The 24,270-nt window shown below is 37.4% G+C and overlaps 1 protein-coding gene across 1 annotated transcript in view; it reads left to right on the forward strand.

Annotated features, from left to right (window-relative positions):
• Nucleotides 1–435: 435 nt before the first annotated feature.
• TMEM135 (transmembrane protein 135) overlaps nucleotides 436–24,270 on the forward strand; it is a 216,582-nt gene continuing 192,747 nt past the window's right edge. Inside the window, exons 1-3 of the mRNA XM_081100133.1 lie at nucleotides 436–778; nucleotides 17,855–17,982; nucleotides 20,182–20,274. Of these exons, the coding sequence (XP_080956259.1) occupies nucleotides 638–778; nucleotides 17,855–17,982; nucleotides 20,182–20,274 (362 nt within the window). The 5' untranslated portion in view covers nucleotides 436–637. The remainder of the gene's footprint in view (nucleotides 779–17,854; nucleotides 17,983–20,181; nucleotides 20,275–24,270) is intronic.

Raw genomic sequence — 24,270 nt, forward strand, 5'->3', positions numbered from 1 at the left:
CAGCAATTGGGAGCAGTGCGGTTGCAACCAGCAGGCCGCCTTAGCTAGCCATTACCTGGCACTCTAGAGAAGGGGAGCTGCCCAGAGTAGTTGTCAGGCTCCCCCCTGGCACCCAGCTTCCCTCCCCAGCTCCCAACAAAAACTTGTAATCCCTTTCTTCCACTGCCCTTAGTTCTACTTGGCCGTGCTTGGAGAGGACAGGGACTGTAGTGCAATGTGACCCAAGTCACCAACACTGCACATCCAACCCAGCCTTCTGTTTCCAGGGCGGGGCCGAGGGAGGCAGGCGCGCCCCAGAGCAGCGCGCGCACACCTTCGGCGCCGCGCGCCGGGCCGGACTTGGAGAGGCGGGCGCGCGCCTCCGCCGGAGGCCCCGCTGGCGGGAGCGCGCACGCTCCGCCTCTCCCCGCCTCCCGGTGCGCGCCCCGCCCCCTCGAGCTGCGATACGCCGACTGCTCAACATCCGAGGACTTCGGCCCCGAGTAACCCCGCTCGCGTGACCTTTCCCCTCCATCCCCCACCTCCCGGGGCCCGCCCCCGGCGCCCGCGGTGGTTGGGCGCGCTCGCCCGTCCTCCTTCCCACCTCCCTCCCAACTTCGGCTCACCCCTTGGCGTCCCCTCCGCGCTTCTCCTCGTCATGGCGGCGCTCAGCAAGTCCATCCCTCATAACTGCTACGAGATCGGCCACACTTGGCACCCGTCCTGCGGGGTTTCCTTCCTGCAGATCACGGGGGGCGCCCTGGAGGAGTCCCTGAGGATCTATATCCCTCTGTACTTGGTGAGACCCGGCAGCCCCTCCCCCGGGGCGAGCTTAGTGTGGAGGGGTGGGCCGGGGGTGCAGTCCTGCTCCCGAGAGGCTTGGGGGGACTCGCCCTGTGTCTGTTTCTCACTTGGAGGGGTCAGAGTGTTGGTTGTTGTTTTTTGGGGGGGGCGGGGGGAGGGTACTGGGGTAGGGGAGGTCCCAAGGGGGCAGATGTCCCAAATCCTACTCCGGGGGGGAGAAGGGGGAGGGGAATTAGAGGTTGAGCTGTCATCTAAATGCCTGTTTTGGGGGGAGAGGATGGGCTCCCAAGTCTGGGATTAAGTTTAGAACACTTAAAATTGTGACTACAGGGACCTGCGTAATTTTTGCTCGCTCCTGCCTGGAGGTGGAGAGGTCAGCGAGGCGACGAGAAATGGCCCGCAATCTTTCCTCATATAAAATCCCTCTGTTTCCCCCATCCTCATTTTTTTTTTTTTTAAGGACATATTTGACAGCAAGTCCATGTGACCACAGATCTTATCTCAGTTTGGAATGGCAGGATTGTGGCTTGAGGCTTTTGCACGTTTTTTGCAAGCTCACAGAGCAGACACCTGGTTGAGATTTTTTGCGTGGTGATTTAAAGGGTGTTTCCAATCTTAGAGTCAGTGAAGGTGATTAGAGTTAGTGAAGTTTATGTCAACTAGGTCCTCTAATTTATTCAGCTTTACATGCAGGGCAATCCGAGTTTGGAGTTTTTAATAGAGGATATTTGAAAATATGTGTATGTATCACTGAGAAATGGTAAGGAAGTTTGTTCTTAAATGCTCTCACCAGGATCGTTTTTGTTTTTTAATGCCCTGGTCCTTGGTATTAAAGATTTATTACTTTGGTTATTGAAGTTCAGTCTCTTTATTTTGTCGCCCAATAGCGTCTGTGTCCTAAGATGACAGAGGTCATGTTGTTTGTGTTTCCTGAAAGTTTCATTCAGTATTCAATGGGTAGTTAATTCTTACCTCTCATTCAGTAATAATTTGAATTTATACCCTACTGTGCCTAGAAATGTGTCAGCCATACTTGTAGTACTTTAACAGTTTGATTATTCATTACAGAGATAACACAGGAGAAGATGGTAACTATCTCTGAGATTTCAGAAGCCAGTTTTATTTTTATCATTATAGACTGATGCTTTTCAAACTTGACCATATTAGGAATCTCCTGGGCAAGCATGTTAAGATAGGGGTTCTGATTTAGCAGGTCTGGGTGGGGCCCTGGGATTTTGCATGCCTAACAAATTCCCAGGTAATACAGATGCTGCTAGACTAAGAGCCATACTTTGAATAGTAAGGATTGAGCATGGAGGCCAATAATAATAAACTTGTTATTGGAGCTGGAAATTTACCCCTTGATTTTCTTTGGCAAAGACTCTTGTTTATCTGCTTTTCCACATGAATGTGGTCAGTCTGTAGTTCAGTGTTTATTTGTTTGTTTTTTTTTCTTAATAGAACACCTACAAACATTTTTGAGCTCTTGGTATGTTTAATAATACAAAAAGGTTGTTTCTACACCCCTATAATGTAGGTGGGGAGAGAGCTTATGCTATGTAATTTCTCTTCTGGAAATCCATAATACTTTTATGCTACCCAACTCATTCATTTGACAACTGTTTGCTGAGTGTTTGACTGTTGTCATATCTACAGCCTAGACAATTTATTGGTATCTTCTATGATAGGGAAGTTCAGGGGAGCAACAGGTATTTCTGTTCTTCTATTCCAGCAGTTGAGGTGGGGGCAGGAAAGGTTTTGGGGAGAGGAAAGGTTTGTGTTTTACTGTTATGTCTTCAACTTAAGTAAATATTCTTGAGGGTAAATTCTCCATCTTATTTGGCCTGTATCCCTTATAGTTGTGTATTTCAAACTTTGGGTTGCTACTCAGAAGTGGTTGTGAAATAAAGTTAGTTGGAATTGACCAGTATTTTATTTTAAGTGAAATAGAAGAGAAGAGAAAATAATTAGAGGCCATTGCCGGCACTAAGCAGAAACATTATTTCAAGACAGTTTTATTTTAGATATATTTGTATGTGTGGCTGGGGCTACTTAGAGCATATATAGCAACACTTTGCTCTTTATCAGTGCTGGGTAGTTGTTGATTACATGTGTAACATCAGGTGTCATGATACAGGTTGGTAGGGGAAGAAGTGGCCTTTTAAAAGGGATTAGAGACGTGAATTTGAATCTCTGCTCCATCAGTTACTAGTTGTTTGACTTTTTGCATGTTACTTTGACTTTCTCTGTAAGAATTGAAGACATATCATTCATATATATATATATATATATATATATATTATAACTATTTATATATATAGTTAATCCTTACCGGAGGATATTTTCCCATTGATTTTTAGAGAGAGTGGAGGTAGGGGGAGAGGCACAGAAAGAGAAACAGTGAATTGATTGCCTTCAGCATCAGGGCTGGTACATGCCCTTGACCTAAATCGAACCCAGTATTCTTCAGTCCTCAGGCTGACACTCTATTCACTGAGCCAAACCAGCTAGGGCTGTATCACATATTTTCTAGTTCATAATAGGTCTTGAATAATTAGGCCATTTTTTTTTTTTTTTGCAGAAGATTATTATAACCATGTTTTAGGGTTACTGTGAGGACATAAATGGGGTAATAGTGTGTAGGAATAGCAGCTATCACATAGTAGGGCCCTAATAAAGTGTTGGAATGATTAAAATAGTGCATTCAACATAATCAATGTCTCTATCTCCTGTTAGAATGGTGGTTTGTATTCAGTGCTAGCACAGTCCCTCAGTGAGTGCTTAATAAGTGTCTGAATGAGTACACGAGTGAATGAAGGAGTAGCTCAGGAGTGAAGAGATAGTCCACAGTTCTAAAGTAGTGCAGAGAGAATGGAAGGACAGTCTTAGAGACATTTGACAAGAGGTATTTCACAGAAAGAATGAACAGGACTTACAGACCGACAATATTAGGGGTAGTGTGCTGACTGGTTTATGCTTCTAGGATTTCAAGTCATTGATGCTGTTGCCATCATTGATAGAAGTTTTGAAGGCAAACTGATTTAGGGGGAAAATTTTAATTGTGTGTTTTCTGGAGCTTATGAAAATGGGTCTTGTATATTGGCTTTTTGTTTGAAATATTAACCTTATGTTTTGTACGAAACTGATTGCTTCTGTTCCTTTTATATTTCTTCTTTTGTTCAGTGCACCTACTCTCATGCTTCTTTTTCATTTTGGCACCCACAGCTGTTCTTAGTATTTACCTTATAATGCTTAAGCCATGTTGAAATGTAGATGCACTAAATCCTTTTAATAGTGAACCTTTGTGTTTTCACCATTTGTAAAAAACATCCATCTTCATCATCAATTCATTTCATGTAGTTTTTTTTTTTTTAAATCCTACATATGTTGTAAAATATGCTAACATTTTATGCGTGTACCAAAAATGTATCTCAGGAAGTTATATTTTGTTTCTTGAATGTTAGTTATTGCCACATACTCACATATGAAACAGTTGTTAAAGTGTTTAAACTCTAGCCTATCACTAAAATTAATGAAAGCATAGTGCCCTTCGTAATTTGTGGCAAATTTAGAGTACACAATTGCCCATTTAGGGGGATTCTATGCTGTTCAAGTTCTTAGGTGCCTTCTCTAGGAAGGAAAACTTGTCCACTCATCTCAGGTTGTTTTAAGGCCTTTCTTACTTTTGCTATCCCTAGGTGACTTAACTCAGGACCACCAGATAAGGATATTGGCATTTACCTTTAGCTAACTCCAAAGTAGAGCCTTCTGCACTTCTGGGAAGGAATGAATTAAAAACCTGTTTTTAAAATTGACCTTTAGATGTTTGTTTACACCCTTCTTCAGAATATGAATATGTTTTCTTATTATTTACTTCCTTTGAACCTTTTAATCTAACAATTATGTTATATTATAGAGGTTCAATTAATCATCTCCAGACTGAATTAAAACTTAAATAAGAGCTGGAATTTTTAGGATTAAAAAATGATTTATGGACAGTCTTTAGTTGCTAAAGACTTGAAAAACATTTACTGAAGAAGTCAGTTCAGTGATATTGAATATGGTGTTGTTTTTTTAAATGTTCTCACGGTTTTATTTTATGGGAAAAATGGCAATTCTACAAAACTTCTAAAACTTAACTACACTTTCAAGAGACTGTTCAGATTTCTGTACTTCAATATGGCTTAGGTGGCAGGATCCTGGATTCTGGGATCAAATTGCCTGTTAGAATTCTAGCTTACCACTTACTCGCTGGGTAACCTCAGACAAATGATCTAACCATTCTTAGCCTCAATTTCTGTGTCTGTAGTATTGGAGGGAAGGCAAATTTTCACTCCAGATATCTTTGTGAGGATTTAATGAGTTATAATATGTAAAGTGCTTCTGGCACTTAGTATGGACTGAGTTTTTAAAGGCAGTGGATTAGCAGGATTTTTTTTTAGAGAAAATGAGATCAGCAATGAGACTTTTTAGATTTTGGTAATAAGCAGGACTTTTGTAGGCCATATGGAGAGAGAGAGAGAAGAAGATCATTAAGGAATACTAACTGCTGAGAATATCTGTCTGGATTATTTGACCTTTGGAAATCATGGAATTTTTAAATAATGTGGACTATTCCCCTTGAGATTTTTGCCTGAAGCCTACTTTAGGGGGTGGAATTGAGGGACACTTTTATCTTTCTAGTCAATGAGTAAATGATGATTATTATACTATTTGTTATTCCTTTGGAGATGTAACAGTCATTTGGTCTTTTTCTTTTAAATGAGCAATTAAATGATGAATTTTCCTGTTCATTAATGTGACATTTTGAGTTTGTTGAACTTGTTTTTATTTATTTTTTAAAAGATTTGTGTATTTATTTATTTATTTATTTATTTTGCTGCTGTTGTTAATCCTCACTGGAGGATGTTTTTCCATTGATTTTTTTAGAGAGAGTGGAAGGAAAGGGGAGAGACAGAGAAAGAGGGAAACATCCAGGTGAGAGAGACACATTGATTGGTTGCCTCTACCCCTACTGGGGCCAGGGCCAGGGCTGGAAATCGAGCCGGCAGCTAAGGTAATCTCAGACAAATGATCTAACCATTTTTACAATTCCTTGACCGGAATTGAACCTGGAACCGTTCATTCTGCAGGCCAGCGCTCTATCCACTGAGCCACATAGGCTAGGGCTGAACTTGTTTTTATATGTGACTTGTTTGTTATTCTTTCGCTGATCTCTTGAGTGCAAAGAACAGTTCGAGTACATCATTCACAGTTGGAAGTTGAAGATTTACTATTGCACTAAACACTTTCTCAACCTCTTTCTGTAGCAACTATCTCTGAGTATAGCTGGCCCAATCTGGCTTACTTTTGTTTGACCCTTTAGTTATCATAGATCAGGAAAAAACATTAATTAACATTGGAATATAGGATTTCAATAATTATGATTCATTACTGTTCATATTTCTGAGTTAGTAGATTCTTTTTTCCCCCAGCTTACTTTATTTTTAATTTTTTAAAAATTGCTTATTGTTGAAAGTATTACATATGTCTCCTTTTCCCCCCTTGACCTCTCCCGCCCACTCTTGCTCCCCCCCCACCACCCCTCCCAGCACAGGCCCTCACCCCCCCTACTGTCTGTGTCCATTGGTTATGCTTATATGCATGCATACAAGTCCTTTGGTTTATCTCTTACCCTCTCCCCCCCAAAAACAGATATTTGGTTGATTAAAAAAAATTAAAAAGCCCTCAAATTCTTAAGTATTTTTCAATGCCAACATTATTTCCTTTTGCCTGCTCATTAGAAAATTCTCTTCAAATCAAAAGGAGTGCTCCTCTGTCTGGGACCGTTTATCCTCTTCAATAAAATAATACGTTTTGGTAGAGAGAGAAACCCGCCTGGAGGAATGAGGGAGCCAAGTTCACACTGGTACTCCCTGTTGTAACAGATTTTCCATCAGGTTGTCTTTGTACCCAACTCTCTAGTTGGCTCACTGTGATACAGATTATTTTGATAACCAAACCTCTTATTTACTATTTAGGAAATTATATTTGTCATGAATTTTTGACTCTTTAAAACATAGTTTTGATTATCTGCTGATAAATATTGATGAAAAAAATAGACATTAATGGAGGAGGACTAAGATTTGATGATTAGGTTTAGTAATAGCTGAACCTGTACTATTAGTATTGGAATATTTGTTTCCTATTCAGTTACCACTTATTTAATGAGTCTGCTATTTTTAAGGTGCTGTGTATAGCACCTATGTGCTGTGTTGTATGGTGGAGAATAAGAAAATGCACCGGAGCCCTCACTGGTTTGGCTTAGTGGATATATAGCGTTGGCCTGCAGACCGAAGGGTCCCGAGTTCAATTCTGGTCATGGGCATGTACCTACCTCGGTTGCAGGCTCCTCTCCAGCCCAGGCCCTGGTCCAATCGTTGTGTTTCTCTCACATCAATATTTCTCTCTGTCTATCCCTCTCTCTCCCACTCTCTGTAAAAATAAATGGAAAAATATCCTCCGGTGAGAATTAATTAGGAAAAAGAGAAAAAGAAAATGCACCGGACATACTTCTTTTGTTGAGAGTTTACAGTCTAGGTGGGAAGATTAAGCATGTATTATCCTGTCATAAAAAGTCACGAGTTAAATACTGTATGCTATAGATAAAGTGGCGTGAGAGATCATAGGTAGAAGATCACATTTGACTGAGAGATAAGGGGAAACTTAATGGGAGAGGTGGCAGTTTAATACCGAACCTTGAAGGAAAAGTAAAATTTGGAAAGGTAGAAATGGTGGTGGAGTGGCTTGAGCAAAGACGTTCAGGTAGAATAGAATATGGTATGCTTTGAGGAATGGCAGATGAAATTTAGGCTTTACTTGATGTAGTAAACAGTCAATAAAGGTTGCCAACAGGGGGTAGTATGCTTGAAGTTGTTTCATAAAGTTAATGTGGCAGTGGTATATAGACCTGTGAGATTTAGTGGCTCAGATGTAAAGTAGGGGCAGAGTCAAATGAAGCTAGGAGATTTTAAGCCTTGTTGTTAGGATGGTGGAAGGTAGTGCCTTGGGGAAAGGTGCATATTTTCAGTGAAATATGTTGATTGCTTGCGGGCCTGTTGAGTTTTATCTACTAGTGCAGTATATGAGTGGAGAATGACCAGGAGGCATTGAGAAACTCAGAGCTGCCCTTTTAGAGAGAAGGTGGGGCTAGAGATTTAGGTTTAGATATCCTAAGAAAGTTGAAGCTCTGGTAGGTCAGCAAGGAAGAGAGGTCCTTCCTTAGGTCAACTGAATGTTTAGAAAGAGAAGACAACCGAGGAATGCTCAGTGTGGAGTAGAAGAGGAAGAAAGGAAGAGAGCAGCAGTTACATACGAAGTTGAGAAGAGAGCGTTTCAGAGCTGTCTTGAGCAGGGAGTCTTGGGAGGTATTGTTAAGAGGTGGGAAGAGCATGGACTTGAATCTAGGTCCTGCCACTTACTAACGTTGTAACCTTGAGCAAGGTTCTTAACATATGGGAATGTCAGTATTCCCATCGATAAAATGGGAGTAATATACCTATCTCATATCCTTTAAAAATATAAATCAGCTCTTGTTATTCTTCTGCTCAGAACTCTCAAGTGTCTTTCCATCTCAATAAAATGGGAAAATCTTTACCTCAGTAAAATGAGAGCCTTATGCAATCTGGCCGTTGCTTGTTTGATTGCATTTCAGACCATTTTCCCCTTTGCGTGCTCACTTCTAATAGACATAATCACACTATTTATGTTTTTTTTTGCAATCTGTTTTGTTATTTAGGGTAGATCTCTTGATTTCTGAGGAATATCTTAAATTGGACAACAAGTTGTCAAAAAAGCACACGAAAATCTCTAAGGAGTGAATGACTAGAGAAAAAGTATCTTGCCTCATCTTTGTGCATAAGCAATATAAGTAATACTGCCTTTATTGATTATGAAAGACGACCTGGGTTGAAAGTCTGAAACACAAACTTATGTTCCATAAACTTATCTGTATAAGCTTTACTGCTGTTAAAAATATGATAAAACTTTGATATAGATTTATAATTTATTCATGAAATATCTACCAGGCATTATGCTAGGTGATAATTAGGAAAGGGGAGTTAATTCAAGTGACTGCTTAACAAAGAACTAAATAAAAAGTCTTGGAAAGTCTTTTCAAATGTGTTGGTACAGTTTCTTGTATTACTTGTATAGTGAATGTGAAATAAGTTTACATCCCCAAGGACTATACTAGGTACATAGTAATTCATAATATTATTTGATGCTTTGATAATTAAGAGTCTTAAAATATTTTATCATAACGTGGTATTGTATTGAAGATTTGTTTGAATCTCTATTGACCCTAGGCCTGTGGTTAGCCAACTGCAGCTCGCAAGCCACATGCGGCTCTTTGGCCCCTTGAGTGTGGCTCTTCCACAAAATACCGACTTCTGCGCATGGGCCACGAAGTTTCAATCGCACTGTACGTGCACGCCCGCAGGTGGTATTTTGTGGAAGAGCCACACTCAAGGGGCCAAAGAGCCGCATGTGGCTCACGAGCCGTGGTTTGCCAAGCTGCAGTTTGCCGACCACTGCGCCTAGGCCAAACTTTTAAATTGTCTTTTGATTAATCACCAACCCTAGCTTCCTGTCTACTAATGGATCTCTTCTAAAAGAGTGTTGTGATTTAAGATATTTTTTTATTATTCATGCTTAATATGAGATGAATCTGTTTTATCTTGGGAAACTAGGAGTATAGTTAATAAGTATTTGTTAATGGACCTTATTTGTTATTCAAATTAGTATTGTGAATTGATAATGCAAATCACATGAGGCTCTCATAATTATATTTGAGGAGAATCAATAATTCAAGTGAATGAATACAGATTTTAAGTAATTTTGTTTTCAATAGTATCGAAAAATATTCAGTAAAATTAATTTATGTATGAAATTATGAAAAGAAGGAAGAATGCTAGATCAAGTGTCATCAGATTAGAGCAGGTTCCTTTCTAAGAATGCTGAATTTACAGTGTTTTCAGCTTATTACCACTTATTTTGTATAGTCTTTTGACTCATTACAGGTGTCAGGTTGCTTTTGTTTCTTGATTCCAACTAGATCTTTAGAGTTTGGATTGTGATTAGTCCGGTTTGGGAGTTGTTTTGAAGGATTCTGTATCTGTTGGCAGTGACAGAGGGAGGCTTGTTTGGATCGTTCTTGATTTCTAAACCTTGAAGAAAGTAGACCTGTATCTCAGAAACTTGCAAGCCCAGAAGACATTGAATTAATCAGGATCAGACTGAGTTTCAGACTGTGCTTACAGTTCCATTTGGAGCGCATGGAGTGTTACAGTAACTATTTACTTTGAATCTGCATTTCCTCTCACTCCCTCTTTTCTACCCTCATTTTATTGTTTTAATATTACAGATTGCCTACAATGTGTCAGAAATACCAGGGCATGGGAATGAGATGAGATATATGTGGACATTTATAGTTAAGGGAAAGATGTATACTGTGTGTGTGTGTGTGTGTGTGTGTGTGTATGTATGTGTGTATATATATATATATATATATATATATATATAAATTCAACTGTGATAAGTGCTATTGAAAAGTACAGGTTTTATATGAGAGAGTTACAAGAGGACCCATTCTAGTGTGGTGGGTTTGGGAAGGCTTTCCCAATGAAGTGACATAGTGAGTATATGAATATACAGTATATGAAGGAATATGTACTTGGCCAGTCAGAAAGAGGGGTTATTTGATGATTTCTTAAATCCAGTACCCTGACCAAGAATTTGATTTCTTCCCTTTAGACTTTGGGGTTTACTTAAACTTGAAGCTAATGGCAGTAATAAAGCATTTCAGACCATACAAATACCTTAACAGATTCTCTGAAATTGAACCTCTATTCTAATAAAATCTGTATTTTAAGTTAAGGTAGTCAGAAAATTTTAGTTACAAATGTTAGACAAACTGTCTTAATAAGTTTGTCTTCACCCCTTTAAAGGTTGTTGTAGACAAAATTGTGAGGTCTGGGTAGATAAGCATGTTTATAACGTCCGCCTGTCCCCCCCCCCCCTTTTTTTTTCTTATGGTTAAGTTTGTGGTTAAATTTATCTGTGGTTTAGGTAGGTGGTCAGGGTTCTCCATATCAAAAAATAGTGAGTGATTTTGTGCCTGTCAAATAATTGATGGCCTAATTTTTAGTCTTCAGTATAGTGAGTTTTAGCAAATGTGTGAGTACAACTGCAGTTTAAACCTTTTGAGAATGGCTTCTCTTCTGTTAATGTATTGAATATATCAGCAAATGGTGAAGCAGTTTGGTATTTTTCAGTCAGCATAGTCCCCTGATATCTGTGACTTATCTTGATCAAATTGTCTCTACTTCTCTGACTTGAATTCTTAGTTTGCTTGAGTTCTGTTTAGAGGATTCGATTCAGTACACCTAATATTCTTATTGGAGAGACTGGAATATTTGAAAGTGCCTTCTGTCTTTCATATGAATAAAGTTCTTCATTAAGATGTATATTATTAGAATTTTTCTTCATTAATAAAGGTATTTCTTTTTAGAGCTCATGATATTTGTACTTATGTCTGCAGAAGATAGTAAGGTATAAAAATGTTTTGGATTAAGATTATTGTATTGCATGGTGAGTTATATCAGCATGTTGAAGTAACAATTGTGTATTTCTAAGACTATCCCTACATTATGTAAAATATTAATATTGCTCAATTTAGAACATGGCTATAATGTATGCAGGACTCAATCTGAGTCATGTTTTTGATCATATTTTTTCTCAATATTATATCTAAAGTAGATTTTCAGATTTATCTTTAAAGTCTGTGTCAACTGCCATATCAGTTTGAAAGTGGCTCCTTTTAGAGAGTAAGGATACTATAAGGCTTATTTTGATGGTCATCACTAAAACTTAACTGCATGATTTTCATTATAGGGAGGCTTTATAGTAAGTAGCTAAAGAAAACTTTTGAAGATTTTCTTGTATTCTCTGGTATATAATATTAACAAAGTTGCCCTAGGTTTTTTGGTTTTTTTTTTTTGGGGCGGGGATTGTTTTTAATAATCTGGTTGTATACCATGAGACAGCATGTAGTGCATTGGATATAAGTTATAAGATCTGAGCCTTTTTTTGCGCTCAAATTTATAGTATGACTCAGTGTCCTTATCTATAAACAGATGACAATCTATATTTTCTAACTCATTTTATGAAGTCAACATTACTCTGATATCAAAACCTGGCAAGGATCACACACACACACACACACACACACACACACACACACACACACACTTACAGACCAATATCTGATGAATATAGGTGCAAAAATCCTAAACAAAATACTAGCAAATTGAATACAGTACATTGAAATGAGAACACATCACGATCAAGTGGGGTTTATTCTAGGGGTGCAAGGATGGTTCAAATACACAAATCGATCAATGCAATATACCACATTAACAATATAAATGATAAAAAACATATGCTTCTATCAATATATGCAGAAAAGCACCTGACAGTATACAACATTCTTTTATGATTAAAACATTCAATAAAATGGGTATAAAAGGAAAGTACCTCAACATAATAAAGACCAGATATGACAGATCCTCAGCTAATATCATACTCAGTGGTGAGAACTGAAAGCTTTTCCTCTGAGATCTGGGAGAAGACAAGGATGCCCACTCTTACCACTACTATTCAGCGTAGTACTAGATGTCCTACCCAGAGCAATCAGGCAAGAGAAAGAAGGAAAAGGAATCCAGGTTGGTAATGAAGAAGTAAAATTATCACTTTTTGCAGATGACATGATTCTTTATACAGAAAACCTTAAAGGTTCCACAAAGCCTTATTGTTTCTAATTGCTATTACAGTAAGCACATACAGTAAGGTTGCAGAGTATAAAATCAATGTACAAAAATATATTGGGTTTCTATATACTTAAAATGAAATTTCAGAAAAAGAAATGAAAAAAACAAAGAACAAACAAAAAACAACTCCATTTGCAATTGCAATAACAACAACAATATACCCAGGAAGAAGCAACAAAGGATGTGAAGGACCTATACACTGATAAATACAAGACGGTATTGAATGAAATTAAAGAAGGCACAAAGAAATGGAAAGATTAAAATAAATGGAAGAAGATACAAAAAATGGAAAGATATTCTGTGTTCATGGATTGAAAGAATTAGCATAGTTAAAAATGTTTATGTTACCCAAAGCAATTTACAAATTTAATGCAATCCCCATCACAATCCCAATGGTATTTTTCAAAGAAATAGGACCAAAAAAATTATCAAATTGGTGGGGAACCATAGAAGACTCCAAATAGCCAAAGCAATGCTGAGAAAAAAGAACAAAGTTGTAGGCATCACACTCCCTGACTTCACATTATACTACAAGGCTACAGTAATCAAAACAGTGGGTACCCTGACCAGGTGGCTCAGTTGGTTGGAGCATTGTCCCCTACACCAAAAGGTTGCAGGTTCCATTCCTGGTCAGGGCACATATCTAGGTTGTGGGTTCAATCCCCAGTCGAGGCATGTATGGCTGGCAACTTATTGAGGTTTCCCTCTCACATCAATGTTTTTCTCTCTCTCCCTTCCTCTCTCTCTCTCTCTAAAAAAAAAAAAAAAATCAATAAAAACATCCTTGGGTGAGGATTAAAAACACCACCAATGTTTTTTCCCCTAAGTAATTGGGTGGATGTGATGCTATTACTGGAGGTAGAAAACCCAGTAATAAAAGCATTTTTGGGAAATATAACAAGTTCTACTTTGGACATGCTGATTTTTTTTTTATGCCTATGGCATATTCTTATTGACATGCCAAAGACATTTAAAATATGGGGTAAGAATTTAGGAGAGGGGTTGGAGTTATAATAGGAATTCCTGCTTTTTGAAATAATAGATGATGCTGCAAGAGAGAGCATATGTAGAATGAGTAGAGATCTGAGGAAGATTATTAACAAGGAAATAGCATTTTGAGATATAATGGGAGAATGAAAAAAATGCACTGTCATAGAAGCCATAGAAACTTCTCTTCTGTCAAAATTCTACCTACTTGTCAAGATTCATCTTAGAAGGTTTAGTGACATCTTCCATACATCAGCATCTGCCCAGTCCCATCTCTTTTAAGTCATTCTCTAAATGTGTTTCTATAGCAGTTTCTTCTTCCTCTTAACTTAGCATTTACCACACTGCCATATTGTAGATTATTGTTTATGATTTTATATTCCTTGAAGGAAAGGGTTAGATTTTATTCATCATTATTTTTCCCGTGTATGGCATAATTCTTAGTAACAATTTAATTGCATAAAATTGGGGATAGAGTAGGAAATAACTCAAGAGGTTATTGGATTGGTTGGTCATACTGACCTTAGGGAAAGTGTTATCTCTAGACTTAGGGGAGAGTGAATAGAGAGTTCTCTAGTCTTCTCTCAAGTCAGTCTTGCTTTTTTCTATACTCTGTTCCTCATTCCCCAATTATGTCTTTTAAATGTTTGTTCCTTTGATACTACTATTTCATCATGATGGATAAGTATTCATTCATGGTGACCTGTAAGAATTCCACAATTTTTCCAATTTAGTTTGTATTCCCTTCTCAGTGCACTAATGCCTACAGTCACTGTTTACTAAACGTCCAAGGCTCTTTGTATTACATTGCTAACATTTAATCCTTCTTCAATTTCTCTATCCATTTCTTATCATATGTTATGATTGATAAGATTTTTACTTCCTAAACATTAAATTGTTTTGTTTTAATTTAGAAACCTTTCTTTTAAATTCAGAGTTCACATACAAAAATGTTTAAACACAACTATGTTTTCAATTTCAATTTAAAAGGTAAGTCAATGAAGACTCAAAGGTTGATAATCTTTATAAAATATTTCTGTGAGGATAGTATCCCTGATGAACATAAATGCTAAAATCCTCAACAAAATATTAACAAATTGGACCCAGCAATAGGGGATGCAAGGCTGGTACAATATTTGCAAATCAGTAAATGCGATCACATAAACAGATTGCAAGACAAAAATCACATGATGATATCAATTGATGCAGAAAAAGCATTCAACAAAATCCAACACCCTTTTTACTCTCAGTAAAGTGGGATTAGAGGGATCATACCTCAACATAACAAAAGCCATATATGACAAACCTACAGCCAACATCATACTCAATGGGCAAAAACTAAAACTATTTCTCCTAAGAACAAGCTAGGGATGCCCACTTTCACCACTCTTGTTTAACATAGTACTGGAAGTCCTAGCCATAGTTGTCAGACAAGAAGAAAATAAAAGAGATACAAATTAGAAAGGAGGAAAAACTGTCATTATTCACAGATGACATGATATTGTACATAGAAAACCCTAAAGACTCCATCAAAAAACTACTAGATTTAATAAATGAATTTGGCAGGATACAAAAGTAACACCCAGAAATCTATAACATTTTTATACACCAACTAGAGGCCCAGTGCACGAAATTCTTGTGTGTGTGTGTGGGGGGGGGTGTCCCTCAGCCCAGCCTGCACCCTCTTGCAATCGGGACCTCTCAGGTAGTGTCCCTAGGTCTGGCCGGAGATCAGGGCCTATTGGGGCTTTCCTTCCCCTGGCTGCCGGCAACTGACCCCACCCCTGCCGCTGCCACTGCTTGCCATCTGTGCAGCACTACCCCCTCTCCTCCACCACTGATTGCCTCCCTCTGCAGGTGACAGGTGTGGGGTGCAATCGCTTGACTGTCCTGGTCCTCCCTCTGCAGAGTGAACGCTGGCCAGCCCCGCGCACCCGCCACAGCGTTGCTGGCTGGTGGCCTCTGCCTCCCTCTATGGGGCGATCGATCATGGGGCCCCCAGACTGATCGCCCCACAGAGGGAGGCCCCGCCCACCTGGCCGAGGCTCTGTGATCAATTGCCGCGCAGAGGGTGGCCTGGGCTTCCCTCTTTGGGGCGATCAATCGCGGAGTCCCTCCTCCTCTCCAATTGATCGCCCCACTGGCTGGCTGGTGGAGCCCCGCCATCAATCGCCCTGCAGAGCATGGCCTGGGCCTCCCTGTGCAGGGCAATTGTGGGGTGATGGTGGGCCTCCCCGACCAATCATATCACACCCTCCTTGGCTGGCCTGGTGCAAATGCATGTCATAGCATGGTCATCTGGAAGGTCGTCTAGACTCATTCTGCTGTTTGGTTGTTTGGTCTATTTGCATATTATGCTTTTATTATTATAGATAATGAACTCTCAGAAAGAGAAACTAAAAAGAAATATTCCACTTACCATTGCAACAAAAAATTAAGATACTTAGGAATAAATTTAACCAAGGAGGTAAAAGACCTGTATTCTGAAAACTAAAGGACTTTGAAAACAGATATACTAGTAGAGGAGGATATAAACAAGGAAGAATATACCATGTTCATGGATTGGTAGAATCAACAATAAAAGATAAAAAAATAAAAGTGTTATTCTTAACAAAATAATTTCTGTGAAACTTCTGCAATCCTCTGTACAGGAACTTGTGCCCGTTTCTGTTTTGTAGCATATACCAACATATATTATGCTAGATTCTTAATATGTATTTATTTTTCAGGTCATTTTTTTCTTTTATGCCTTCGGTAGACCAAAATCATTCATTTTATTTTACTTTTCATACTTTTTTTTTTTTTAGTATCTAGCATGGTTTTTGTCAGACAATAACCATGTTTGAATAACTGAATGAATTTCTCTGGTTTCTGTCCTTGAGTTTCTCTAATATCCAGGCTGATAAGATCTGTAATGTATTTTTATTTTAGCATTCAACTTCAATTTGAGTTAACTTTATTTTTCCCCCTTAAAATATATTTAATTTTCTTATCTTGTCTTTCTTTTTTTAAAAAATATATTTTATTGATTTTTTACAGAGAGGAAGGGAGAGGGATAGAGAGTTAGAAACATCGATGAGAGAGAAACATCGATCAGCTGCCTCCTGCACCCCCCCCCCCCCCCCCCACTGGGGATGTGCTCGAAACCAAGGCACACGCCCCTGACCGGAATCGAACCTGGGACCCTTGAGTCCGCAGGCCGACGCTCTATCCACCGCGCCAAACCGGCTAGGGCTTAATTTTCTTTTTAAATATTCTTTTATTTTATTGAATTCAGAGAGAGGAAGAGAGAGGGAGAGAGAGATAGAAACACCAATGATGAAAGAGAATCATGGATTGGCTGCTTCCTGCATGCCCCCTACTGGGGATCAAGTCCACAACCTGGGCATGTGCCCTGACTGGGAATCAAACCGCGACCTCTTGGTTCATAGGTCGACGCTCAACCACTGAGCCACACCGGCCGGGCTATATTCTATTTTTCGTTTAAAACTTTTTTCTTATTAATCCTCACTTGATATTTTTCCATTTATATTTTTTTTTACTTTAAAAATATATATTTTTATTGATTTCAGAGGGAGGAAGGGAGAGGGAGAGAGAGAAATATCAATGATGAGAGAGCATCATCGATGAACTGCCTCCTGCAAGCCCCCCGGGGATCTGTCCCAAAACTGGGGCACCCTGACCAGAATTGAAACCTAACTTCCTGGTTCATTGGTTGATTCTCAACCACTGAGCAACAGGCTCCATTGAGAATGAAAGGGAGGGAGGGGGAGACAGATAGAAACATGGATGTGATAGAGGCACATCGATTGGTTCTTCCCACTAACACCCTGACCATCTGAGGGATGGACCTGCAACCCAGCTACATGCCCTTGACTTGGAATTGAACCATGATCCTTAGGTGGGCTGGCTGACATTCTACCACTAAGCAACACTGGCCAGGGCTAAAACTGTTTTTTAAGGCATCATAAGTATTTACCTCAACATTTGGTGGCTACTCATTATATGACCCATGTCATAATTTCTTTGTGTATTTTTTACCCATTATACCTTCAATAAATTAAAGTGTTTTCTGTTCCTGAAATTATATTTTTATAGAGGTGCCAGTAAAATACCAGTTTTCACTTTAATTTAAAAATATATGCTGTTATTCAGTAGCTTCCATCTAATTTAAGTGGAAAAGTTGGTTGGATTAAAGAAAAACTTTCTCTTTTCAGATTGCAGCAATTCTCCGGAAACGAAAATTAGACTATTATTTACACAGACTACTCCCTGAGATCCTGCAATCTGCTTCATTTCTGACTGCTAATGGGGCCTTATATATGGCCTTCTTTTGCATTTTAAGGTTGGTACTCATAATCGCTACTGGAGGTTAATGCAAATTCTTGTGTTGAAACGGAAATGAACAGATGTTTATATAAATGTTGTGCAGGTCACTGCTTGTATATTTTTTTCTCTTTGTGAAGTGACATTTATTTATCCCAAGGAAAGCTTGTAAAACCGGGAGTTGTGGGCCTCTTGGTCTAAAGATGTAACATAAACTTCAAATTATTGCTGTGATTAAATAGCAAAAGTATTTTACTTTATCACACATTTTCTGAGTGCTACTGTGTTTACCAAGTTGTTGAGGATTTCTTAACTTTTCAATTTCATAAATGATGAATTCAAAGCAGTTGTCCATGATAGAGGTTTAAGTCCACATGCAGTGAACAACTTCAAAAGGACTATAAACTGTCCGTGTTTAAATATAAAATAGTAAGTTAACTTCTGGCATATCCTACTGATGAAACTTTTGGTCCTGATTCAATCTTATGCACATTGCTTGGAGACATGCTTCAAACAATGTAGATGTAGTTGGAATTCAGTTTTTAGTCCTGTGATATGCCTAACATATTTATTAAATATTTACTTTTTATCTTTCCCCCCACTGAATATTGAAAACCCAAATTAGTGTGTTTTTAATCTGTCAAGTTTAAAATACTAACTTTATATTGCCCTCATATTATTGTGATCCAATTTAATGTCGTTCAAAGTTCTGCAGGTATATTAGCAGAAATTAAAAATATTTCCAAATGTCTTTTAGAGATATTTCCCTTAAAACATTAATATTTATAGATGTTCAGATTATGCATAAAATAATTGATAAGGTTTATACTATTGTGAGGACGTCATGTCTTTAAATTGACCTGGAAATCTGTGTAAGAAACTCTTTATCAGGTGGTCTCTGGAAAGTTTCTAACATTTGTTAAAACTCTAAAAATAAAGTTATAAGATAACTAGGTTTTTAAAAAATTACAGTAATAATAAATTGCTGTTGTAGCATATTTCTTTAGGTTCCATGAATCCATGAACCTGTTTGGTTAAGTTGTAGAAACATAAACTACTTACTTATAATAAGGTAACATCTGTATTTCTCCAGTAATTGAATCATTGAGTTATTTTCCTTTAATTTTTACATTCAGTAAGTTCTTAAGTTCCTTGTGGATTTTATATTGGATGGGGGACTACTAATAGTTTTCTCAGGCAGAAGGTTTCTGATGTCTGTTTCGGAAATATCCATGTTATATATGCTTAGTAGGTTTTCTAATTTTTTAAAGCTAAGCTTCATTTCAAAAGATCATTTCATCTTTATTCTTAGCCTTATCTGTGTATATCTCAGGAACATACTGTCTTTGAAAGGAAAAAAAAAGTCTTTCCAACATCTCCATTTTTTTTTCTCTTTAAAAATCTAAGCATCTAATGGTTTTATATAATGTGTGAGACAGTATGCAGAGTCTTACTTTCAAGGCACATATTGTAGTAAGTGAAAAATTATATAAACATATAACTAAGAGTAGGAAACATTTTTTTTAGTAAGTGCTGTAAGAAAGAGTTATCAAGGGTGATAGAAGCAAAGAGGGAGAGACATTTGTTGAATATTATGTGTAAAAAATAGTAATTATTGTAATAACAGTTAACATTTTCTTTGTATTTTCTATATGCTGTGTATGGTGCTAGGAAATATTTCATGTAGTCCTCATAACAATATGAGATCGGTAATATTTTTCTCATTTGATAGATAAGGAAGTTGAGAACGCAGAGGGTTTGTATAGTGAGTGATGTTGGATCCAGGAATCTCTAAATGAATATGATTGGCTAAATTATTAGAGGGAGAGAATATCTGTTAGTTTGCTATTGTCGTCTGGTGAGAGACGGTGAGGGTCTTATCTAAGACTAGGGGCAGTAGGTTGGAGAGGAATTTGAGAGGATAATTGCATATGAAATGATTTTTAATGTATGGGGTAAGGGAGAAGGAGAAGCCAAGGATGTCTCCAAGTGTCACATATGCGTGGATAGGTAGTTGTTGCCAGTAACCTAGGAAAATAGGGGAGAGAGAACAAGTTCATGAGGAAGGAGAGAGAGATCAGTTTGTCTTTGGATATGTTGAGTTGGAGGTGCTGTGGACATTTTGATAGAGTGTGGACTGAGAAGGGGAGCTTCCATTTGTAATAACTGAAATGACAAACCAGAAATTTCATATGAACATTCCAAATTTGAATTTCAGGAGGATACTTGGAAAATTCTACTCATGGAGTCCTGGTTTTGGTGCCGCTTTGCCAGCATCTTATGTGGCCATTCTAATTGAAAGAAAAAGCAGGTAAAAATTTTACATATCTACATATTTAATTGAACTGATTTACTGTCCCCCATGTCAACTAGATTTTTTTTTCTAGTTGCTTATCGTTTATTGTAGTCCAGGTATGAAAAATATTTCCACATATCTTTTTCAATCTTGCAGATATATTATGGCAAATTTAATTTTATACTGTCATTATTTATGTTTATTAAGCCTAAAAATATAAAGATTAACATTATAGAGCAATAATACCAGTTAGTCTTTATTTACTAAAAAATTAGAGAATTCTTTGGTGAACCTAACTAAAACATGGGATGCACAAATTGTAATTAAAAATCTTCTCCATGCCCTAACCGGTTTGACTCAGCGGATGGTGCATCGGCCTGTGGACTGAGGAGTCCCAGGTTCGATTCCGGTCAAGGGCATGTACCTTGGTTGCGGGCACATCCCCAGTACGGGGTGTGCAGGAGGCAGCTGATCAGCGTTTCTCTTTCATTGATGTTTCTAACTCTGTATCCCTCTTCCTTCCTCTCTGTAAAAAATAAATAAAATATGTGTGAATTCTGGAGCTGTTCTATTTACAGCTTAGCTAGCTCTGCCACCTATTATGTGACTTCTGTGGCTTATTCCTTACCTGAAAAATGGATAGTGATAATTTACTCAGATAGTTATCCAGAGAATTAAATAAGTTAATGTAGGTAAAAGTGCTTAGAACGGTGCTTAACACACGGTGTTATGTTAAGTGTTAAGTATTCTTATTGCTTTTTGCTCATGAGTAATGACAGTTATTCTGGTGGTTCCTGATCAATTTAAAAATGTGAATATTGGTTTTGGAAATATGATTTAAAAATATGTTACTCATACTTAGGTCTTATTTTTATAATTTTAGATTAAAGTAATTAAACGTTTCAGTGAAGAACATAATTTGTTTAACTATAACACCAAAGTAAAATTGTGCTATTGATATTAAAAGCTGTAACTATAACTTCTTAAGGTATAAGGAGGTTTCTTGTAAGTGATGTGATTACTTGGATTTTGGTTACTAATTTATTTTCTATTATTTTTTTTACTTTTGATAGGGAACTTTATTTAAAAAAAAAAAGCTTTCTGCTTTTATTACCTTTAAGTGAGCTACTGCCCTAGTGTTTTGTTTGCAGACACTAAGTATTCACAAAAATTTATAAACCTGTTTTAAATATTAATTGGAGTGGTTTTACTGTTTTAAAAACTTAATAAAAAATTTAAGTCTAGCTTCTCTGTAAGTACTATACCTTGGTTGCTGAAGAGAAATTGACCCTTACCTTAATGTGATTGTTACGTAGTTGAACTCTGTGATATATGTTGATTTACTTCTGTTTATTAGGTAATGCAATAAATGCCTGGAAATAGTTCTTTAGTTTTTTTTGTTGAGAGTTATATATGTATATGTATGTATCAACCACAAATCCTAGTTTGGGGTCTAATTAAAACTTTAAATTTTAGATTTTTAGTATTGGTCAGGAGCTAGTGACTCTTTTTATAAAGCAGGTTTTAAAAATGTTTTTGGGATTAACCTTAAAACATAACAAAGCAAGTCTTTTTGCTCTATTTTAAGGAAGCCTGGTTTGTGTTTATCTGGAATTGTGTAAAAGTTAACTTAGACTTTTTTTTGGTTTTGAAAAATTATTTTTTACTTATCACAAAATTTAAATATTTTAATAAATTAAGTAAGCATCTATATCCTTTAATAGATTATAACTAATTTATAAAGGTTGAAATTACTTATATTTTAAAATTATTATAGCTAGTGCCTAAAATGAAGCATATTAATGTTATAGTTTTTACTTTAGGGAAAAGAAGTTTATAATTATTAAAGAACTTACAAGGAAAATCAATGATATGTTGGTGCGGATAGCCAGGAGGCAGCTTGAAATGTGAGTGTAGATTTAGGAGAAGCATGGTAGTTATAAAAATAAAATTGGGGAGTTTTTTCTTATAAGTGGTCATTGAAGCTATGAGAGAAGATCACAGTACGAAAGCCCAGAATACGAGGTCTGAGGTTAGAAGTTGGTAAACAACAACATTTAAGGAGTTAGTTGTCAATTGAAACATTCTGTCTCTTTTAAAATAAATATTAGTAATATACATTGAGTGGCCAAATTATTATGACCACCTGACGTTTGTAGGCAAATTAGCTGTACATTGCATCGTATGGGATATGGAAGCCGAAGGCCTTTTCGAACACCTTTGCTGTCTGCAGTTACCAAGATAAAACGTCTCCAATTCGCACAGGAACACAAGGATTGGACAGTCGAGCATTGGAAAAAAAGTCACGTGGTCCGATGAATCACGTTTCCAGTTGCATCATGCAGGTGGCAGAGTGAGAATTTGGTGGAAACGGCATGAAAGCATGTACCCCACATGCATGAGTATAACCCTTCAAGCTGGTGGGGCAGTGTTATGGTTTGGGGCATGTTTTCCTGGCATGATTTGGGCCCTTTAATTCATGTAGAACAACGTCTGAATAGCACAACATACCTAAGTATCGTTGCTGATCAGGTTCATCCTATCATGTTGATGGTGATCCAAATGGAGATGGCTTCTTCCAACAAGACAATACGCCATGCCACGGTGCTCGTATTGTACAGGAGTGGTTTCAAGAACATGAGGGAGGCTTTACCTTGCTTAGGTGGCCCCCCAATCACCAGATCTCAATCCAATTGAGCATTTGTGGGACGAAGTTAAAAGAGCCATCAGGCAGCTGGTTCCACAGCAATCAAATCTCACAGAACTGGACAGTGCTATTCATCAGGCATGGTGTCAGAATCCTCGCATCACCTTTCAACATCTCATGGAGTCAATGCCAAGAAGAATCGCCACAGTATTGAAGGCAAATTGTGGCCCAACGAAGTACTGATGGGGTGGTCATTATAATCTGGCCACTCAGTGTATATGAAAGAGTGGAAGAAATATTATGTGGGGGGTTAGCATTATTTTCCAATTAGCAGCAATAATTCTAATTTTTAAATCTCTAAAGATTTTATTTAATAGTGAAATCATTACTATGAGATTATACATTTTGGACTCAGTTGTATAATTTTTAAAAAAAAATATTTAATGAAGTAAGAACATACAATGTGATTATACACACATATACACACATGTACACATGGCAGATATATATGTATACATATATACATATATATATATTCATAAATATATCTTCATCTATATTGGTTTAACTTATTTCCTCTCCATCCATCCATCCATCCATCCATCCATCCATCCATCCATCCATTTTTTCCAGTCTCCCTCTCTCCCTTTATGGAATTAAGCATGCTTTGCCAGCTAGCTCTTGACACTTTGTAAGAGGGCAGCTTACTTAAATCTTAATCACATCACGGTAGGGTTCTGAGAAGCTTTGAAGTTGTTTCCAGGGTTGCTTAAAAAATTTGTGCCACAGTGAACTGATCATAGTACCTCAGCAGGAAGCACTGGTAACATCTAGCTTATCTCTAGGTGGGCTGTTGAGAACTAGTCTTCTCTTTCTTTTTCTAGGAAGTGCTTTGTTTGTGGTTCAGAAAGAAGTTGTTCTGATGGATTTTGTTTTGTGGAATTGCTTTGGAATTTGCTTTGATTTTTAGTACTAGTTTAGGTAAATTAAAACTACAGGGTGCTCAAGAAATGGACATGGATTAAAATATCAAAAACTGCATATTTATTCTAAGCTTACTCAAGGGTTAGTTGTTAAATTTCACTGTTGTAGTTATGAAATTCCTAAAGTAATTATGACCAAAATGAATGGATTAAATATAAATATAAAAGAATACCATATATTTTGTCTATAAATTTTTGCTATCTTCAAGTTTCATGTCATGTTATTTGTCACGCTATCTTCATAGGAAGAAAATTAATTTACCTTGCAGCCTTCTGAAAAATTTAACGTATTATCTAATATATATATATATATATATATATATATATATATATATAATAATAGATTATGACAGGGGTCCTCAAACTTTTTAAACAGGGGGT

Source organism: Myotis nattereri (genome assembly GCF_964212035.1).
Source record: "Myotis nattereri genome assembly, chromosome: 9".
In the NCBI taxonomy this organism is placed as follows: domain Eukaryota; kingdom Metazoa; phylum Chordata; class Mammalia; order Chiroptera; family Vespertilionidae; genus Myotis; species Myotis nattereri.